Source organism: Pezoporus wallicus, unplaced genomic scaffold (assembly GCF_028554395.1).
Source record: "Pezoporus wallicus isolate ANWC-B61680 ecotype Strahan unplaced genomic scaffold, APGP_CSIRO_Pwel_v1 contig_7274, whole genome shotgun sequence".
NCBI classification, from domain to species: domain Eukaryota; kingdom Metazoa; phylum Chordata; class Aves; order Psittaciformes; family Psittacidae; genus Pezoporus; species Pezoporus wallicus.
The window spans coordinates 673,319-693,779 of record NW_026637137.1 but is presented as its reverse complement, the minus strand read 5'-3'; the positions used below and the strand labels follow the sequence as shown (position 1 = coordinate 693,779).

Below are 20,461 nucleotides of genomic sequence, written 5' to 3'. Positions count from 1 at the left end.
TCTGATAACTAATTTTATTAAATTATTCATGCTTCAGGTTGTTATTTTCTTCTTGAGATAAGCATGATCACATTTTCAGAATTCAGTGAACCGTGTTGCACCTCACAGTGACTCTTCATCTGTTAAACTAATTACCATACGAGAACATTAGGGCTGGTGTTAAATTGATGGATTAATAAATCAGTAAGTTTGCCTATGATTCTAATCTGCACGGCTTTCTTTACCCCTATGTTTTTCATAGTTTCCTACCTTCCATAAACTCATGTTTTAAATTTAATAATCATTGACATACATTGCAGCTGTTTTGTTTTTTTTTTTTCCCCTGTGTGTATTTACAAGCTTCTCAAACCAATCGCCTGTATTTCTGTAGCAAGATCAATATATGTTAATAACATCAGACTTGTGTTGTGAATGCCTTTAGAGCAATAAACTGTGGCTTAAAGAGGGTATATAAAAATTTGATGACTGAATGTTTTAATTTTTCTTCGTAAATATTTTTGTAGGCTAGAAACACTGTTTTAAACCCATCTTGTAGTTTAGGAATAAATTCAAATCGTGCACCACTCTAATATCTATTGCATAGAGCAACACTTCAGATTAAATTAATGAGAAATGCATCAATATAGAAAAATGAGTAATCCTTTTAGATGTGTTATGTTAACTCTCGATTAACTTGCTCCCTCCTGCATAATGTTTAATAACTTCATTAGGTCTGATACTATCACATACTTTTTTTTAGCCAAAAATCATATTGACTGAAATTACATCCATAATGATGTTACTGTTTTCATAAATAATGGTTAGAATGGGCTCAGGGAGAGCACCACCAAGGCAGGACGTACGTTTTCTGTGTGTCTTCTCTACATACCCAGCACAGAGGCCTGGTGGTGAGAACATACTTGATCAGCTGAACCTTTAGGTTTCATGCCAGTTAGCAGTTCCTATGCTCATCAGTGTCTCAAGGTAGGTAAAGAATAACTGACAGTGCAGCTGACAGAAAGCAGTTTGACTTGCTCTAAAACAGTGATGAGAAGGAAATTGTGCAAAATATTTGAATTAAGCAATAAAGATGTGACAACTAAAATGACTTTTTTTTTTTTAGTTATTTTTCAAACCGAAAGGGATTGCATGTCTGTTGAGTAGAATTAGAAGCTTTCATCTTTGTAATTTTAGCCTGAAGCATTCGCTTTGTTCTTCCATATGGTCATATGGGTGGATTGATTTTGACTGTAGCATGAGGGCAGTGCCCTCCATTAATTCTGATTTGCTGTCTCCTCAGTATCAGTGTCCTTGCAAGGTGAAAATCATATACCACGGTTGCCCTTAAAAAGTCAATACTTCAGAAAAGTTTCTCATACTATGAACTTTGAGATAATCTTAGTAATATCTGACTCAATAGAAATTGTGGCTGGAATTTCAGGCATCGCTGCATGGGCTACGGTGCTAAATATTTTAAATGTTTTCTTTTTAATGGTGACCAATGTACTTGTCAGAGATACTTACCTTCCCTCTCAAAAATGCTAATTTTCTTTTAACTAACAAGTGTTTCTCTTTAATCTCCATTTGTCCATTCAACTGCTGATTCTGATGGGGGAATAAAAGCAAAACTTCTAGAAGAATGTAAGTTCCTGTCCACAAAAACTAGGCTGTGTGCTGCTGAAAATTAATACTGATTGTGTTGCAAATTGAATTTGCAGTCCAAAAATGTGTGATTCTGACATTTTGTTGATTACTTGGTTTGCTGTAGCTAGATGCTTGGTGCATGCAGTGTTCAGAAAATAAACCAATTGAACAAATTAACTGTGTGATTTTTGATGGTGTGCTATCTGAACATTAAGATCTTTACTCAATATCAGCATGAGCTATGTTTTAGTACTACTTTCAGGAGTAAATATATTTGTTAAAAATACATTAATTGGAATATATATACTAATATACTATTGTACATATCAAAGCTGGAGATAATTTTATATCCTTAAAGAATAGTGGATACAGTTATTTCATTGTAACTCATCTTTTATGGGATTTCCTAAATCCACTCTAGTGTCATGGTTAATTTAGTAAATTTTACATGCAGTGCTTAGCACAGGAGTGAAGGCTTCAGGTCTTTGGTGTGCATCAGGTGGGATATTCTATATGTTGGGCAGTATTCATGTCATGTCCCTTTTCAGGGTGTGCCTGCTTTTCCCAAGTGACCATCTGAGGTGTACTGGCCCCAGGAACTGCTTCTGAGAGAGAAAAAGAATGTCTTCAAAATGCTTCACTGAGAAAATACACAAAAAGTTATCATCATTTAAAAATGTAGCCTTCTTCTTTTAAACACTCTCATCTATCTAGTGAGGAAAAGGAGCAAAACCCAGCTCCACATGTCCTGTTCTGTTCTGCTTAGCTGCTATATCTTGCTGTGATTCCATGATCTGATTTTTGTGGGTTTTTTTTTTTGCGGCTAGGGCTCTATAGGCAGCTACCTCTTACTGTGCAACAGAGTACTTGATGTGTAATGGTAGGGAAGACTTAAAATAAAAATCCCAGTTTTACAGTTTTAACTGGCTAGAGTGAAGCATGAGTATACAGCTACTGTAGCAATTGAAATATTTTGCTAAAGTGGCTAGAAATGACCAAAAAGTGTTAGCAAAGGGTATGGCTGGACAGACAGTTTACAGTATTTAGACAGGGATGTTCACAAGCATGTTATTAAACTGGTTCCTTTAGATGACACTAAACTATAAACAGATGAATAATGTTAAGGAAGACACCTTTCTCACTTTCTTAATATTATAAACAGGCTTGTTTTGATGCAAAAACGGACACAGATAATGGTAACAGATTATAAATTAAATAGGTAGGCACCAACTACTTTGTCAGGTGATTACATTCTGCTGTGTGCTACTCATTCTAGAGAACTTGATAAATCATAAACATTAAATGTTTGTTTTTCCTGGGGCAGTTCACAAGGTTAACTGTATTTCTGTTTGGGTTTGGGGGTTTTTGTTTGTTTGTTTGGGGTTATTTTTGGCTGGGGGTGGTGGTGGTTTTTTTTTTTGTGTGTGTTTTTTGGTGTGTGTTTTTTTGTTTGTTTGGTTGTTTTTTTAAGGAGAATCAGTATTAGCCTTTTCCTACATGTTCCCTCTATTAAAAATTAGTTACTACTTTTTTCATCTTTTGCAGAGTCTTTTATTTATAACACATATTTTACTCCTGAAAAGTAGCTTCTAAAAGCATGCTTTGTAGATTAATTCAGTATGTTGAGCACAATAAATGTGTGAAAAGTTTAAATCCATAGAGATTTGGAAGTATATGAAATGTTTAGAAATACAAAGCAATGTATTTTTTTCCTTCTGTGTGGTAAAAGACATTTTGTGTTTATATATGTCTCACAATTCTTCATTCAGGATATGCTGGGTTTAGAATTCAAGTGTCCTTTGGTTTTGTGAAAATCTGTTGAAAACTGATGTATAGAAATGATATTCCCTAAACCTTTTGGCAAAGATCTTCATCTGCTGTAAATCAGCATAGCTCAGTTGGAAGTTAGTACAGCTACACTGAGTTACAAGAGTAGAGGGCTTCCGCTTCCTAATACATAGGATGCTTTAATCCCACTCTTCTGTCAATGATTTGGTTGCTTATTGAAATATTGAAATTCTACTTTCTCTGCTTGCGAAACTGTCTCACTGGTACTTTGAAAATATTGTTAAATTCCTCTCTGTTTCTTGTATTCCATACCAAAGTGTCGCAACCTCCTACGATAACTCAGCAGTCTCCAAAAGATTACATTGTTGACCCTCGAGAGAATATTGTAATACAGTGTGAAGCGAAAGGAAAGCCACCTCCTAGGTTAGTAGCATTTTATTTTGCTTTTGTTGGCCTAACAGCATAGGAAGACTAGGAGGAAGTAATGTAACTTTTGTATATTAACAAGTATATGCATATGTATGTGTTTGAACATGCATAAACATGCACTCCTATCTTTGTAATTTAAACAGCTCAGATAGTGGCATAAATTTGACTCTTTTCATACTTGAAATTTAAATTTTTCTATAGTCATCAAGCAACTGTATTATTCTTTTTTCTCCTCAAAGCTCTAAAAAAAAAATAAAATACTGGATTATTACATAAGCAGACAGCTAAATGCCCATGGAAAGCACTAAGAGGTGTGCCATATAACAACTGGATCATATTCCAGAGTTAGGCAGTGTGTAAGAAGAGTGGACACTGAACAAATTGAGAATAACACTAATAAAAGAAAATCTAATGTTTTGTAAATAGTTCCATTTTAGGAGCCTCGTCTTGAAATACATAAACGTTTTGTCCAAAGTTATGTAATGTGTATCAATTTTAATGATTGGTAGCTTTGATTTAGCAAGTGTATTTAATAGGCGTAAGTTTTGGTTTGGCAGAAATGGTAACTGTGTGTATGGATCAGATTCCTCATCATCTTCCATTTTAAGGCCCTGTTTCAGTGTCTTTAAATATTTGAAAACTACTCATTTCAAGATACTGATTTCATGCACTGGAAAGAGTAGTAGCTGTGATACATTCTGATATTAGTTGACTAGTTGACTACTCCTGATGTCAGAGTCTATAAAGAGAATTGTGCATCTTTTTGCTATGAGTATTATGCTACAACTTACTAGCAAGGTCAGTCTATAATTGTTTAGTCAGGCACAGACAGAGCTCATTAAATATAGTTCTTCTGAATAACCAGGGGCTTTTCTACATTATTCCTTTGGTTTTCTTTGAATCACGGTCATTATCGTGCTGGGCAGCAGAGTGGAAATGGATATTATCTATGATACTGTCACACTTTCTAGTGTTCTGTTACTGGCAAGAGTTACATAAAGCTGCTGTGTTTAGCAGCATTTTAATTTAGCAGGCACAATGCCAGTCTCAAGAGTCTGGGTGTTGACCTGAAGGATCAGATGATTATTGTGCGCTTTGGGACAACTGTACTGCTTCTGCAGGTGTTTCTCTTGAATGCCTTTTCATTTACCTGAGAGAACAAGAGCAGTGTCTGTGAGACTGACCTACCTGAGTCGTGTGCCAGGGCTTGTGGCTGTACAACTTCATCTTCCCCCATCAAACCTTGTCTCTCTCTTTGTTCACCTACTACAGAGGAAGTGGCAGGATTTAAGTGCAGAATTTTCTGATGAGTTGTCATGGTTTAAGCATTTTATAAACTCATGCTTATTTTTGCTTCTTTAAAAATATGACACCCAAATAATTTATGTCAATAGTTATAATAATAACTATTGTAGTTATAACAATAATAACTACTAATAATTATTATAATAAGAGTTCTGATCCATCAGTCTTGATGACCTGCAAATGTGTCTTGGAATTTGAGCTGCTTCAAAGCTCTGAAATGGAAGATAAACTTTCTCAGCCCAGAGAGTTAAAACTGGGTAACCTCTTATTGGTGAAAGCAGTTGGCATAAAGGTTTATGGAGGTGCTGCTACCTGTAGCTTGAGAACCAAAGATTCTGACTTTCATGTTATCTCAAATTCAGGTGTTTGTACCACACTTGCCACTTCTCATTTGGAGCTATATGACAGTTCTCTCTGTCCTTCAGGGTTCTTGGTAGCAGAGGATTACAGAAACCCCATGTTCCACAGCTTCACCTGCAAGGTCATAAGGAGCAGGTTGACCATTGGTTCACTATCATGGTATTCCTCCCCAAAACACTGCAGTATGTTGCAGTGCTGCTGGTCAGGTCCAGTTCTTCTGCTCATCCCTGCCACAAGGTGCAAATAGCATGTCCAGTGCTGCCCTCCTACTGCAGAAATAAAATCATAGTTGTCAGTGCACAGTTTGAGTCACTTGTAAGGTACTGGAAAATATCTTATTCTAAGTTTCTACTTTTAGGAAGCATTCTAACCTGTAGGTGTATATAGCATTTGTGTTTAAGATTACAAAGATGAACTGTAACAAGTAAGAAAACTGCTGTGCATAGCATTTGAACCTGTCAGTGTTCAGCTCTTCACAGCACTTCACATTAACAAAGCGTAGGTAAGTAGCTGGTGTTTATAGCAGTCTAAGCTGCAGACTGCTTTTTAAATTTTTTTTTAATGAGTTCTAATAGTCATAATTTTTTGTGACTACTTTTCAAAGCATCTCTTGGTTTGAGTAACACCAGTATAAATTTACTAGGGTAATTATGGGCTATCAGACTGCTAAATTTAATTTAAAGAATCACGGTTGCTTGTGTTAGAGGAGTGAAATCAAACTTACCACAGTCTTTAATTCACTTGCATAACTTTAAAATGTCCAAAGCAATTAAAGAAATGGTCTCCTGCTGGGGCCTAAGATGACACATTTCAGCCCAGAGCAAGTTTTTAGAGGCAGGTTTATAAACCCTTTCAACAATAGGTTTTATAATGGAAATGCTAATGCAGCTTTAGCAATATCAGTTCGTGCAGATGTTACTGTATCATCTTTAGTAGAAAGAAAATCAGTTCTTTTCCATATACAATTAATTTCAGAATCTTTTTAATGTTTTTTTTTTAATATTGCCTTTGAAATGGCTCCTGTTAACAAGTTCAGCCAAGCCTTTTATCTCAAAGCATTGCCAGATTTCTGATATTAAAAAGTGCTCTATTACTTTATTAGTTAATTTAGTTTGGGAGCAGGTCTTGCTTATCTGCTAAAGAAAAAATACCGTGTATTACTGAAAATTACTTTTTTCTTCTTTCTGTCCGTACAATCTGGAAAAGGAAACTGAAGAAGAAAATTTCTTTTTGTTTTTAATATTTTAGCTTCTCCTGGACACGCAATGGAACTCATTTTGATATAGATAAAGATGCACAGGTAACAATGAAACCAAATTCAGGGACCCTTGTCATAAATATTATGAATGGTGGGAAGGCAGAAGCATATGAAGGAGTATACCAGTGTACAGCAAGGAATGAACGAGGAGCAGCCATTTCCAACAATATTGTAATAAGGCCCTCTAGTAAGTGAAACTTTTATGTTCATAAAATGTGAAACACTTTGGATTCCTCATTTTCCTTTTTTTTTTTTTTGCCTGTTTTTTCCTCTGTGTTAAAAGTTTAATCATCAACATGTTAGTATTGTATAGTTTGTGATATTCAGATTTAATAAGGTATTGCATGTTCTCTTCAGTATTCCTTAGAAAATTTCATAACCAAAATGCTTTCCTGATTTTTTTTTTGTATGTCTGGAATACTTACCATATCTAAAGTTGGGTTATGTATACGATTCTACAATTAGAATAAAAAGTATAAATCCTTAATGCAGGTAACTAGGGAGGACAATTTGTATTCTCTTTCTGTTGAATTTGTTCCATAATTTTAATAATAGCTTTAATGCAGAACAGATTGGGACCAAAAGGAAGATAAAGCTAAAAAATTGTGATTAATGGTAGACTGTTTCTACAGCTTTTTATCTCAGATCAGTTTTTCAAGCTTCTCGGCTTAAAATGTGCTGTTCTCACATGTTCAATAAAAATGTGTGTATAATACTGTTTCATGAAGGTTATCTTTTTTATTTCTAATTTAGTGCATTGCTTTTTTTTTTCTCCCCCCCATTATTGTAGTTAAAACTAATACTATTACAGAATCTTTATAGGGTAGCCAAAATAATTTTAATCCATTGATAATACTTTCAGGAAATCATTGTTGTACAACTTGTTTTAAAGAAACCCTGCTTTTCTTCCAAGAAAAAAACAAAAACCAGCAAAAATTAAATCTTCAGTAAGCATGATCAGACTCAACATTCTGATGCATGAATTTCCTCTGGTTTTCTGGAATATTAGGTACATTTTTTCCTTAGATTCTGGAATTTTTATCAATCCCTAGTTTTTATGTGTGTTAAAATGACTTTCTGTAGGATCCCCTTTGTGGACGAAAGAGAAACTAGAACCAAATCAGGTTCGAGAAGGTGATTCACTAGTACTGCACTGCAGACCTCCTGTTGGCTTACCACCACCTATAATATTTTGGATGGACAATGGTGAGTTTGTTTTTTATGCAAAATTAGTTCACTTTTTGCAGTTTTTCTACACAGTTTATCATTGCATACCAGGACCACTGATGATGGGTCTTGCCTCTAGGTTAAAATTCAGAGAATTTTCATTTCTGTAGAAACAAAGGAATAAGCAGACAGGCAGTCCAAAAGCATGAAGCCAAAAGCAGCTAGAGTTCTTAATGTAAGCTGTAGATTAACCTGCTGGAGAAGAATGGGAAGACAAGGGAGCTTGAGAGGAAACTTGGAAGGGTCTGTATTTACAAACCCACAAACAGTGTAATCGAGCAAATGAGGAGTCTGCAGATCATAATGATGGAATGTGTATTATAATTGAGATAAGCATGTTCTTGTTTTCCCTTAGCTTTCCAAAGGCTGCCTCAAAGTGAGAGAGTTTCCCAAGGTCTAAATGGAGACCTTTATTTTTCTAATGTACAACCAGAAGACACCCGGGAGGACTATATCTGCTATGCAAGATTTAATCATACACAAACTATACAGCAGAAACAACCCATTTCTGTAAAAGTCTTTTCAAGTAGGTATTGCATTACCTAATTACATGCTATTTATCCAGAATCGTCAAGTTATTTGCCAAATTGAAGTAATGTTATGCTAGGGAATTTTGTCATTTTAACTCTGAATAAGAAATTACGTTACTGTATAATCGTAAAAAGTAATCTCCAGTTTTCCTGACATATAATTCGTTTTAAAAGCTGTAATTTTTTTTTCCCTTTATAAGGCTTTGTCTTTTAAAACAATGTTTTGTAAGATTTGAATTTTTGAAACAATACAGTATAAGGAAAATAACAATTTTCAGATGGTTTTCATATCCAAGAATATCAAGTTACTATGATTACTGTAACTATTGAAACAAATTAATCAATCATTTGATTAACTCACCGTGGCCATATCATCACCTTTTGATTCCCAGTACTTTGATTTATCCCTCCTGTATGCATTCTTCACGATATTTTGTTTATTTCAGTGGATTCATTGAATGACACTATAGCTGCTAATTTGAGTGACACTGATATTTATGGTGGTGAGTTACACTGGTCCCCACTGATACTCCTTGTTTCACAGTAGCATTTAGTTAATTAACTTCACCTCCGTGGCTACTTAACCTTTTGCTCCTTTTTGTGTTTCTAATAAAGGTATCTATTAGTGCTGGTGATAATACGTACTTTAGAAAGGGACTGCACAGTATGATCCATACAAGTATTTAATGTTTCAATGTTATTTTAATGTATGGCTCATAAAAAATATAAACTGTTGCAAAAAATGAGTCCTTTCCCACTGGGGCAGTTTTTAAAAATTGCCTATTTGATTTCTTCTGTACTGTGCTGCTTCTTTGTCCTCCAATTTACATAGTAAATGTGTTCATTATCACTAGGACTATTCAATATCACATGCTGCATAATAATAATAATAACAACAACTAAGCATTTAACAGATGCAGTTCACATTTAACAGCTGATTGAATGTACCATTCACTTTTAACATGTTTCATGAGTGTAAAACTGGAATTAATTAAAATCTAAACACTTTAATACTCTCTGCATAAATAACTTCTTAGGGAAAAGATGAGTTTTGTTTGTCTGATGTTTAAGCTGATTTTTACATTAATCTCTGTTGAGTGGTCTTTTGTATATTGTGAATTAAACCCTTCCAAACAGGTGTATGTATGTTTAATGAGGCTGACTTTGGAGCAGCACTGATACTGTAACACTTGAGGTTCTAGCCTCTCCACTTGATATTATGTGAGATAGGTAGAAATACATGATATTTGTTCTATTTTTGTCTTTTTCCTTGTCAAATGAGGCTTTGTGCATATTAAATCATAACTCAGGGGCACAGAATGTTTTAATTCTCTGCATAAAAACAAGATGTCATTTGGGAGCAAACAAGAGCTATGTACCTGAATACAGAACGATACATTAGCTACAGTTAGTGAGGAAAACACCATTCAGTTGTCTCACAACTCAGAAATACCAGAAGTAATTCTTCTGAATTTTTGTAGACATGCAAAATGAGTCAGCGGTTCTTGGCAGTGCTGAAACTGGGTGGATTAGTTACTGCCTGTGACTATCAACTGTGATCTTGACTCTAGACCACCCTTTTCTCCCATCTTTAAGTTGTTTGTATTCTGTTTTTTAAGAAATTCATAGCACGTATGGCATTAAAGTTGTATTTATGTTAATCTGGCAGTAAATCTTGTACCCTAATAAACAAGAGTTTATGTTTCTGATCACATTTTTTAAAGAATGCATTAATCTACTGTAAAGATTCAGACTGCTACTGCAGTTTAGAGCGATTTAATCCTATAGTTTAAAATAGATATAAAAGAACACTAGGATATTTACAGAAAGCACTCTATTACTATAGACAGCACTCTTATTGTGACTTCCATGTAGGCACATGAAATACCATAATATTTCAAAAGCCAACAGAGTATGATGTCAGAAATGGGTCTTATATTTATAGCTGTCTGTTTACTGTGGTTATTTCTTGTGGGCTAATCAATGGTTCTTTATTACCAGTCTGAGGAACAGCTTGAAGTTAATATATGGCAGGAGGAGAATACAAGGCTTGACTTCTGAAAAGGCACTTCACATTGCCTAGAAAATATTGAACAAAGCATATTACAAAGTCAACTGTAGCTTTTATCAGCTTGGTTTCTATTTCAGAATACAATAACTTTGCTTTATTTGTGTTTCAATGAAAGCCCAGAAATTTTTGGTAACTTTCAGTCTTGCACTGTCACTTCCGTCAGTGACCTCTTATTTTCCATATTATTTCTGCTGAAGTGAATGGAGGCTGCTTAGGATTAAGGCTGCATAGTTGCCTAGGAAAAACCTATGTATCAATTGCTTCAATCTTTAATAACATTTTTTGTGTGTGAGTTGAAAATTGTAGCATTTAACAGGCTGAGATATGTCTGTCAAAAAACTAATTTGTCAAGCTGTGTAGTTGTGTAACACAATGATTTTTAATTAAATGGCCAATGTGGAGCAAAACCTCTGTCCACAGTGTGATAATGGATGTATGTACTTGATCAGTGTTAAAATTATATTTAGAAAAGAATTGTTTTATTTTTTCTTGTTTCAGCGAGGCCAGTTACAGAGAGGCAGCCGGTTCTGTTAACACCAACAGGTAGCACAAGTACCAAAGTGGAACTCAGAGGAAATGTGCTTCTGTTGGAGTGCATTGCAGCTGGATTGTGAGTTACCTTTTAGGCAATGTTTTTCTAAATAAAAATACAGAAACAGTGGGAAACATTTCAGAGATGTTTAAAAAGTTACTATTGTATAAGCTTATATATTTCAAAGAAGCAGAATTGTAAAATGGAAAGAGCTCTTTCAAGGGTGTCCACCACTTACTTGGGCATGAGCAGATTTTAGAACTGACTATGGACATAAGTATGGCCTCTGCCTTCTCTTATCCCCAGGATACGGGGTTTCAGGTTGTACCACTGTTTTTTCTAAAGGACACAAGGATGCTGGAGAGGGACCCTTCATTAGGGATTGCAGTGATAAGACAAGGGGGAATGGGTTCAAACTTAAACAGGGGAGTTTAGGTTAGATATAAGGAAGAAATTCTTTCCTGTGAGGGTGGTGAGGCACTGGAATAGGTTGCCCAAAGAAGTGATAAATGCTTCATCCCTGGGAGTGTTCACGGCCAGGCTGGACGGAGTCTTGGGTGACATGGTTTAGTGTGAGGTGTCCCTGCCCATGGCAGGGGGTTCGAACTAGATGATCTTAAGGTCCTTTCCTAACCCTAACTATTCTTTGATTGTGTGAAATGCCATGGGGTAAACTTGGACACAGATCTGCAGAATTGCACTCAGGAATAAAACCTCTGGGGTGGTTTTTCCTATATTTACAATTCTTAGGTTCTCAGATTATATAAAAATTGATAAGAGTCTGCTAGTCTTATGCTAATAATTACAGAGTAGATCAGCTAGATAGGAGCTGTTAGAACATACCTTTAGTTTGTTACATCCAGTTTCTCATTGTAATTGAGTTTAATTGGTACTTATTTTTTCAATGTAATTCAAGTTTGCTTCTGCTCATTATTGTGCAGGTAGAAAATTACTAAAGACCAATTTAACTTTATGAATTAATTAAGTTTCATTGTCAGGAAGAAACCTGAGAATAGATTGGGTCTTGCAGAAGTAGGAACCCAATAGATTGGGTCTTGCAGAAGTAGAAGTTTAAACACTGTAAACATGTTTACAATGCACAGAAGCATATAATGCAGAGTGCTTTGAGGTAGCCAATAATCATAAATGATGCAGCACAGCATCATGCACATGTTCACTTGCCTAAGCTCCATAGGGCACGCTCATGCACAGCTTGGCATAGCTTTATACAAGCATCAGTGCAGTGTTTCTGTGACAGCTGTGGTCTGCTCAGGTGTCTGCATGAGCACCACTGGCAAAACTACACCTAGGAGTGGGAGCAGCAGCATCAGGTCAGGTAATCTTCCTCTGCAGTATAGTTGCATGCTTTTTGACAACTCTGAAATACAAGTATTCAGTGATCCAAACTCCAATAAAATGGCTGAATAAAAACGGGGGAGAGTATTATACATTATATGTCTTTGTGCCTTTAGCTGTCATGTAGTTTTCTGAAAAAAACAATTCAATGAGGGAAGGTTACATAGTTGTCCACACAAGGCCAGGTTCAGATTTTGTTTAAAACAACTGTGCCTAATTACTGATACCATAATTAGAAGTCAATTTTGCTAGGTGTCTCTGCTACAAAGTAACTGATACTAGACTACTAAGGGAATATTTGTCTTGATTCATTACTATTTGAGATAAGATATTCTACTCAGTAAGCAACACCTTGTAATTTCTTGTCATTTTGGAAATATATCCGTGTATTTGGCTGACTTCCAAGTTCAGTGGACAACATGAGGCATAGCCAAGATTTAGGCATGGTTCATTGACAAGAAGCTATACTTGACTCTGCGCTGACCTTTTATTCCTGATTCCTTGTAGGAAATATTTCTATCTCCTTACAGCTCTGCTGTAAAACTTATGACAACCATGAAGCATTAGGAAATTGCTCACACAAAGGACAATTATAAACTTGTCATTATCTAGAGGCTATCTTTTAAAGCACCATGAGCATCGATTTAATAGTATAAGTGCAGAAAGATTTGAAATACACTTCATTTATTAACCATCAGGGTTTTTAGACTGATCAGCACACAAATGTATTCAATAATTATGAAGCCTATGAACAGATGGCCATTGACAATGTTAGTGACACTTGTCATTTCCTAGAGACAAATGCTGGCACATTTTGCACATTTGCTGGACATGTCCCAGAATCTGGGTAAAGGCTCTTAAAATAGTTATTTGTAAAGCATATGTTCAAAACATTAATGAATTGAACTCACATGTTCCATTTCTCAAGCTCCTAAATTTACTCTGTGCGTTTGCTTCTCCAGACCCACACCAGTAATCCGCTGGATTAAAGAGGGTGGGGAGCTGCCAGCCAACAGAACCTTTTTTGAAAACTTTAAGAAAACTCTCAAGATTATTGATGTTTCAGAAGCTGACTCTGGAAACTACAAATGTATAGCAAGAAATACATTAGGTTCTGCTCATCATGTCATTTCAGTAACTGTGAAAGGTAATACTGAATTAATCCTTAATGTAGTACTTTCAGTGTCCAGAATGTGAGATTGAATTAAGCTTTTTAAGATAAAATATAATTGAAAGGAAGAATGATAATGGAAAAAAAAGCCCAAACCCTGAGGAAATCATCATTAAACCAACTGAATTCTAGCACTGGAAGGACATTACAATGTTTAATATCTTTTTCTTTTTTTTTAATATGTCATTTCACAAAGCATCAGGCTAAACTGAGATTGTACAGTGACAGTAGTAAAATCATTTTAATTTATACCAGTGCTACATTTATTTTTGATCCTTTGATTATCTGTTATTAGACTGCTTCTTTCTTCTGTTTTATATCTTCCCCCATCTTACTTCTTCATCTCCTTATTTTATCTATCTTTTCTGCTCTCCATTCATATAGCCCAGATTCTTTCTCTTCTTATTTACTATTATCTTATTATTTTATATTTTTCTTCCTTTTCCTCTCCTGTTTGACATTTCCAATTTTCTATCTTAATCATTTTTTGACCATGTTGATGTCTTACTAGTACTAAAACATAGTATGGTTGTCCAAATAGGATTTGTAAGTATGTTTTGAATGCCGTGAAAAAAAAGATTGGAATGACAGCTAATTAGTCATTGAAATAATCAGCTGTAGTGCTTATTTTGCATGCTAAATAGCCATTTATTTTGTTGTAGATCAGCATCATTTGATGATCACATTCAACCTCCTTTTAAGAGCAGAAGTTTAATTTTCTGTTTGCATCTGTCCATCAATCCAAAATCTGAAATTTAATTGCAAGATGTGATAACGTATGCTATTTGTGGTTATTTATTGCAAAATAGATGGAGACATAGTATCTTTTGATAAGGACAGTGTTCCATTCATTGTGATCCTTGTATGTTTTCAGCTGTCTCAGGTAAACATCTGACCCCACTGCAATCACCCATTGAATTCAGCGAGACCGAGTATCTTACTATTTCTAAATTTCACTTTTGGCATGTAATAAAACCTGAATTAATTTTTAACAGCTTAACTTCTGTGAGCATGGATATCTCTGAAATTAATCAAAAGACCACTCTAGTCTCTGCAGATGCCGTACTCAGATAAATTCTGCTTTCTGTAAGAAAGGCAAATTAGATTCAAAGCAGGCAGCCCTAAATGAAACAAAGAACATCTTGTTGATTATCTCAGAATTTTAATGGAGTGGGTAGCCGGTGGCTCAGTTTAGCCAAAGTACAATCTACTAGTTAATCACTGAGTAACCCATATGTATATACATATTAAAAAAGGAATTAACAGTTTAACTGCAAGTCTATTTCTATACTTGCATTGTTTGAATTACCTTTAGTTACCATGACTGTGCCTTGTGATTTTCTGTATATAATTTTGAAAAATAATTGCTATGTTTCTCTTCCTAACCCCAGCTGCCCCATACTGGATAACAGCACCCCGAAACTTAGTCTTGTCTCCTGGAGAAGATGGGACATTGATCTGCAGAGCTAATGGCAACCCCAAGCCTAGTATAAGCTGGTTGGCAAATGGCGTTCCCATAGCAAGTAAGATCCTTAATTGCTTTACAGGAGAATGAGTCAGAGAATATGAGGAATATCAGGGTGTTTTTTTCAAATATAAATGAAGACTGTGTATTTGAGTAGTTTCTTGCCTGACAGGTAATGCTAAATTATAAATGAGGTGATAAAAATACTGTGGTTCGTAAAAGTGGAACAACAAAATGTGCTTCTAATGTGCTTGAGCACACGAAAATCTGTGACTGTACTCCTGGTTATTCTGTCTAGTGTTCAGCTGGTAGTATCCTTGTGGAGATGGGGCCATACTAACATAGCACTGCTATGCCTCTTTTACAGGGCTATTGCTGGGATGTAAGTTTTACCACTGTGTTGCCATGGCAGTCATGTTTGTTAGATCTGTCCTTTGCTGCCCCCCTGCAACACTAACTTTGCCTAGGAATCGTAAAGGTAGCATAAAAAGTTAAGTTTTCATATCTGTGGATGCACAGAGCACTTCTGCAGGATTTGCAGCTTGGAGTGTATTTGAGACTTTCAGGCTTCAGCACTAAAAAGCAGCAGCAGGAGAAAGGAATGAATGTGTCAGCAAGTGCTTGGCAAACAGCTTGTGCCAAGTAGGTGTCAAAGAAAAGGAACCCCTGTGGCAGTGAAACAGCTGTTTCTGTGTGCATGGGTAAGAAAAGAAACCCTGAATTGCTGGTTGAGTCACGTAATTGCTGCAGTGTTATGACTGGCAATGCTGTAGGACAGACACAGGATAACTGCTGCATATAGCACAACTTTACTTGAGAAAAACTTGCTGGAGGACACTACAGTGTCTGGTCAGTTGTTTTTGCAGTCTACATATCCTGTACCATAAAATCACACTTGGTTCTTCTACCTTTATCCTTCCTCTTTCAAAATGATAATATAAAAAGAGACAATGTGCCCTATTGACTCATGAGAGATAATGTGCTCTAAAATACTGGTCAGTGCTGACCTATTGAAAGTATGACAGTGTAACTTTAAGGAGTTTCAGCAGATATTTAAGTTTGTTGATGAAGTCAACATCACAGAATTTGGGACATGGAGAAAAATTCTGTACAGTGAGAATCTAGGAGAAAGCAACAGGTAATCGAGAATCCTCATTAGATATATTCAAAGTATTTGGGATACAAGAGAGGTTAAAATGAACTGGAAAGAAAAATATGCAACTTTGGGAAGAAAAAAAGGATATATCAGGAAATGGATAGAAATACTCAGCAAGGAACCTGTTTCAGGAATCCTAATTATATGTAAATTGAGATCTTTGGTTAAATTACTTAAATAAATTCCATAAGCTGACATTAACCACCTCATAAACAGTTGTATTGCAGGAAAATATCAATTTTATTTTGTTCTATAAACATTGTATGTAAATATATACAATGCCTGCCTTATAATTGAAGCTTGGTACATGTCATGCTCTTTCCTGTCTGGCTTTTTGGTGGTCTCAACTTCCTTACTATTTTCTACATACTTACCTTTTGCTTTTTTGGTTTGTTTTGAGGAGACTTTTGTTCTGCTGTCCTGATAGTATAACTTCTTTTCAGGCTTCCTGACTAGTAAAGTCGTTTTCACCTAGACATAAGATTAACCTTTGCCTCACACTGCTGCCTTGTCAAAGCTGTAGGACATGCTATTCAAATGACAGACTGGCACATTTTCCATAAAAGCAATGATGTGTTCTGCATTCTTGCAGGATAGCAGTAAAACATTAAGGAATAGAAAGTTTTCAGAAGCAGCTGCTGGATGCCACCAAATTTCCTGCATACAAGGGCTGCATATGTTGGTTGGTCTTCCATGAGGAATCAGCTCAGAGTCTTATTGAAAGGAGCTCAGTAAAAATTAAGTGACTTTAATTAAATTACTCACTCGACCTCAGTAGAGGAAAAAAAATAAAACCAAGAAATAAGTAAATACCTCAGCCTTATGTTAAAGGCCACTTTCACTGCTGAAGGAAGATGAAGTTTTATCACCTTCAGTATTTAACTGCAAGTTGATTGAATTGGTTCCAGTACAAAGAATCTGTCAGGGCATCTAAGAAAGAAGTATTACGATCGCAGAAAGTGCAGTTCATAAGATTCTTGTGATGTTGTATTATTCTGAATTATCAAAAGCTGGTCTGGAAACTACCAAGTACAGTGTGCCTTTTTGTTCACTTGTTACCAAATTATAGAATTGAGGCCCTCTTCTTCCAGCTGAATGATTAGTAAATTACCGTAAAAGGAAACTAAAGCAGTTGTTTCAGCTTCAGGGCAGTGCTGCTAGAACTACACCCATGGAAGGATTTCAGAGAAAGAGAGCTACATTTGAATTTCAAAGCCCTGCTGTCATCATATATCCCGCAGTGTGCCTCCTGTGGCCCAGTAATCTGTTTGCAATACTTTAATTTTCTGTTGGAAAGCACAACTGGGAGATGCTTAATTCTTCCAGTTTTGTTTTTCCATAATAGTGTCAGACAGGGAAGGGGGAATGTTGAACCATTTGTCCATATCTCAGTCAAAGGGTGAGGCTTAAATACCAATAGGGAAAAGGGAAAAAATAAAGAAAAATGTGTATCTTAAGCACCTATAAAAAAAATTCTTTTTGTTCCAGATTAATCAGAGTAAAAAGATATTTCTGAAGGAAGATTTTGGGTTTCTTTGAAGTATTTTAATTAATCTTTTTCAACAATAATGCTTGTAAGAAAAACTCCAGCGTGTCTGAAAACTGTTTCGGACACGGTGGAGTGGTAAGGGCCTAACCTGCTAGTATTTACTCACAGGAGTAATTTGAACTCAGATGCACAGTCCCGTTGAGGTCAATTAGAATTACTTTGGCAAGTAACAACTGAAAGTTCAGGCCATGTCTCTGTCTTGCCTTGTGCTTCAATTAACACTCAAGATCTGCATTATTTATACCACTGCCTAAACTATTGTGTTATACTGCTTAGATATTCAGCATGGTTTTACAAAGGGAAACCATGCATAAAGTATCTCAACTTTTAAGAACCTAACAACCCAGATTAATTGGGAAGGGGAAGCACTTTTCATAATTGGGCCTCAGAAAGGCATTGCAAATACTGCACAAAAGACAAATTTGTTGGTTCAGTGATTCATAGTTCATGATGAGCTATTAAATATTAAATACACAGATTTATACAAAGTAGTGCACTGAAAGGCACTATTTAACTTCTTTCAGAATGTTCTTTACTTGTTTATACCACATTTCACATTGAATCTTAGGTTTTAGTTAGTCTCCATTAGTAATCACATTGAATTTAAGGAGAAACATTAGCCGTTAGATTTCCTTCTTGAAAAGCCTTGATAATCCCTGGCTCAGAGATTTGTCATCCATCATGTTCTCTGTGAGTACACACACAAGTACACCATAGACATGGAAGGGTGGGGGAAACTGCTGGATTCTGATGCCCTGAGGAGTTCAGTCCCTGCTTCTGCTTGTCATTTTGTTGGAACTGTGCATCTGGCCTAGGAATTTAAGGATGAAATTAATAGAACTACAACAAATATTTGGTATAAAAATCTGTCTCAGAAGAGTCAGAGATCACTTAGACATATCTGATGTAGTAGCTAGTTTATTGAGTTCTAATCAGGAGATTTAGGTATGTATAATATTTAATAAGTAGTGATGGATTGGCAGTCAGTGCTCTGCTATTTATTACATTTAAAGTCAGTATTAGATACAAAGATGATCACATAAGCTGTAAGTGTCTTAAATGTTACATGCATGAAAAAAAAAAATGTCACTTACCAATCCATCAGTGTCTGGTGTAAGTCAAGGGGTCTCTCAGCCTTGAGGAATCGCTGCTTAAGGGGAGATCATGGTTGTGCAGTCAGCTGCTATGGAGGAAAAGCTCAATGGGCCCTGATGGCTACAGGTATTTATAACATGAAGTGGGTGATTTGTAGTCAGATTTTCTGCTGTATTTATGCAGTTTTGTCCACTTATCAGCCCAGTCTCCAGCCAAACGTTGTTTTTTTTGGGGGGACGGTGGGGGAGGTGTCGATGCTGAGTCCTCACTGATAGCCTCATATGTAGGATTAACCTTGATTAGGTATGCTTGCTGTGCATCTGCCTGGACCACAGTTCAGTTATTTCTAATAGAAGTGCATCCATTACAAAATCTAAACTAAATAATTGTCTCAGCTTTTCTCAGAAACCCGTATTCTGCTGTTGATGCAAAATGATAGCTCAGCTTTACTAAAGAAATAAGTGACTGAGTACTATAACACTTAAACAACAGACTTTATAATACATTTGTTTTCCAACAGTCGTGTAGTCGCTGTGAATACATGCATAGTGGCACTCCTTACTTTTGATTCATAACTTTGACTTGCTAAAGAAGATGCAGTCATCCAAAGACACTAGTGAATATTTCTTCTCTTTTCTAATTAGAAATTATTCTTCATTATGTTTTTCTGTGACATTTTACTTATCTAGGTAAAATTAGCTCTTACATGCCAAAGATGTATGTGTTCTCTTTGATACAGGGAAGAGCAGTCATTTTGTCCCTTTCTTCTTCAGCTTGTTTTCAGCCATGAGGAATCATCTGAAGATAACATCAGCTTTTTCACTATAGAATAGAAACAGTTAGTACTCACATACCCTACAAACTATAATTATAACCTCCAGCATTATTCTGGAAAAAAATGTATGCTACCTCAGGTTACATCATACTTCTCGGGCATCAAAATCCACCTTAGTTCAGTGCTTCCTGGGACGTGGAGTCTGTTAGCAGTGCTAAGAACTTACATGAGATGGATCTCATACTCTTTTGTGTTTCAGAGTGTGGTAACAATATAAGGAACTCTGATTTCAGGAATGACGGTTTTTACATTAGCTTTTTTAAACAATGGCAAATTACAGAATTACGATCAAAGGTATATACGTCCTTCCCAGTGAATTATTTATACATTCTCTGTACAGGAATATGCTGTACGTGGCTACAAAGTCAGGAAGCTGTCTTATTATACAAAGGGATGGAAAAACTGGGTGAAAACAGGCAATCGGGTCTTTGTTCAAAAGGACATAAACACATTCATGAGCTAAGATTCAATGTTATTGAGAGGAAAAGTTGGTTGTTTTACAGGTCATATGCTCAACTGTCTGTTACATCAGCAGAACTCCTAGAACAAATCCCCATAATTCATTATCCCAATTGTACAAACGCTTTTTAAGTATTAAGGAATTTTCTGCCATTTTGCCTATCAGCAGCAAATTAGTTTTGTCAAAGATGTCAAAAGCATTTTCTCCTTTTTGTGTACCTATCCTGTAATGTGATTAGAATCCTTGTACGG

The 20,461-nt window shown here is 35.8% G+C and overlaps 1 protein-coding gene across 32 annotated transcripts in view; it reads left to right on the top strand.

The window, feature by feature from the left end:
- The window catches only part of NRCAM (neuronal cell adhesion molecule), a 69,226-nt gene that overhangs the window by 910 nt on the left and 47,855 nt on the right, over positions 1-20,461 (top strand). For 18 of the 32 annotated variants that reach the window (XM_057403682.1, XM_057403681.1, XM_057403680.1 and 15 more), the window contains exons 2-10: positions 1,603-1,620; positions 3,729-3,834; positions 6,754-6,950; positions 7,847-7,969; positions 8,346-8,516; positions 8,967-9,023; positions 11,090-11,201; positions 13,442-13,626; positions 15,042-15,173. In XM_057403682.1, the coding sequence (XP_057259665.1) occupies positions 1,603-1,620; positions 3,729-3,834; positions 6,754-6,950; positions 7,847-7,969; positions 8,346-8,516; positions 8,967-9,023; positions 11,090-11,201; positions 13,442-13,626; positions 15,042-15,173 (1,101 nt within the window). The remainder of the gene's footprint in view (positions 1-1,602; positions 1,621-3,728; positions 3,835-6,753; positions 6,951-7,846; positions 7,970-8,345; positions 8,517-8,966; positions 9,024-11,089; positions 11,202-13,441; positions 13,627-15,041; positions 15,174-20,461) is intronic. The other 14 variants (XM_057403684.1, XM_057403689.1, XM_057403683.1 and 11 more) reach the window with 3 other exon arrangements.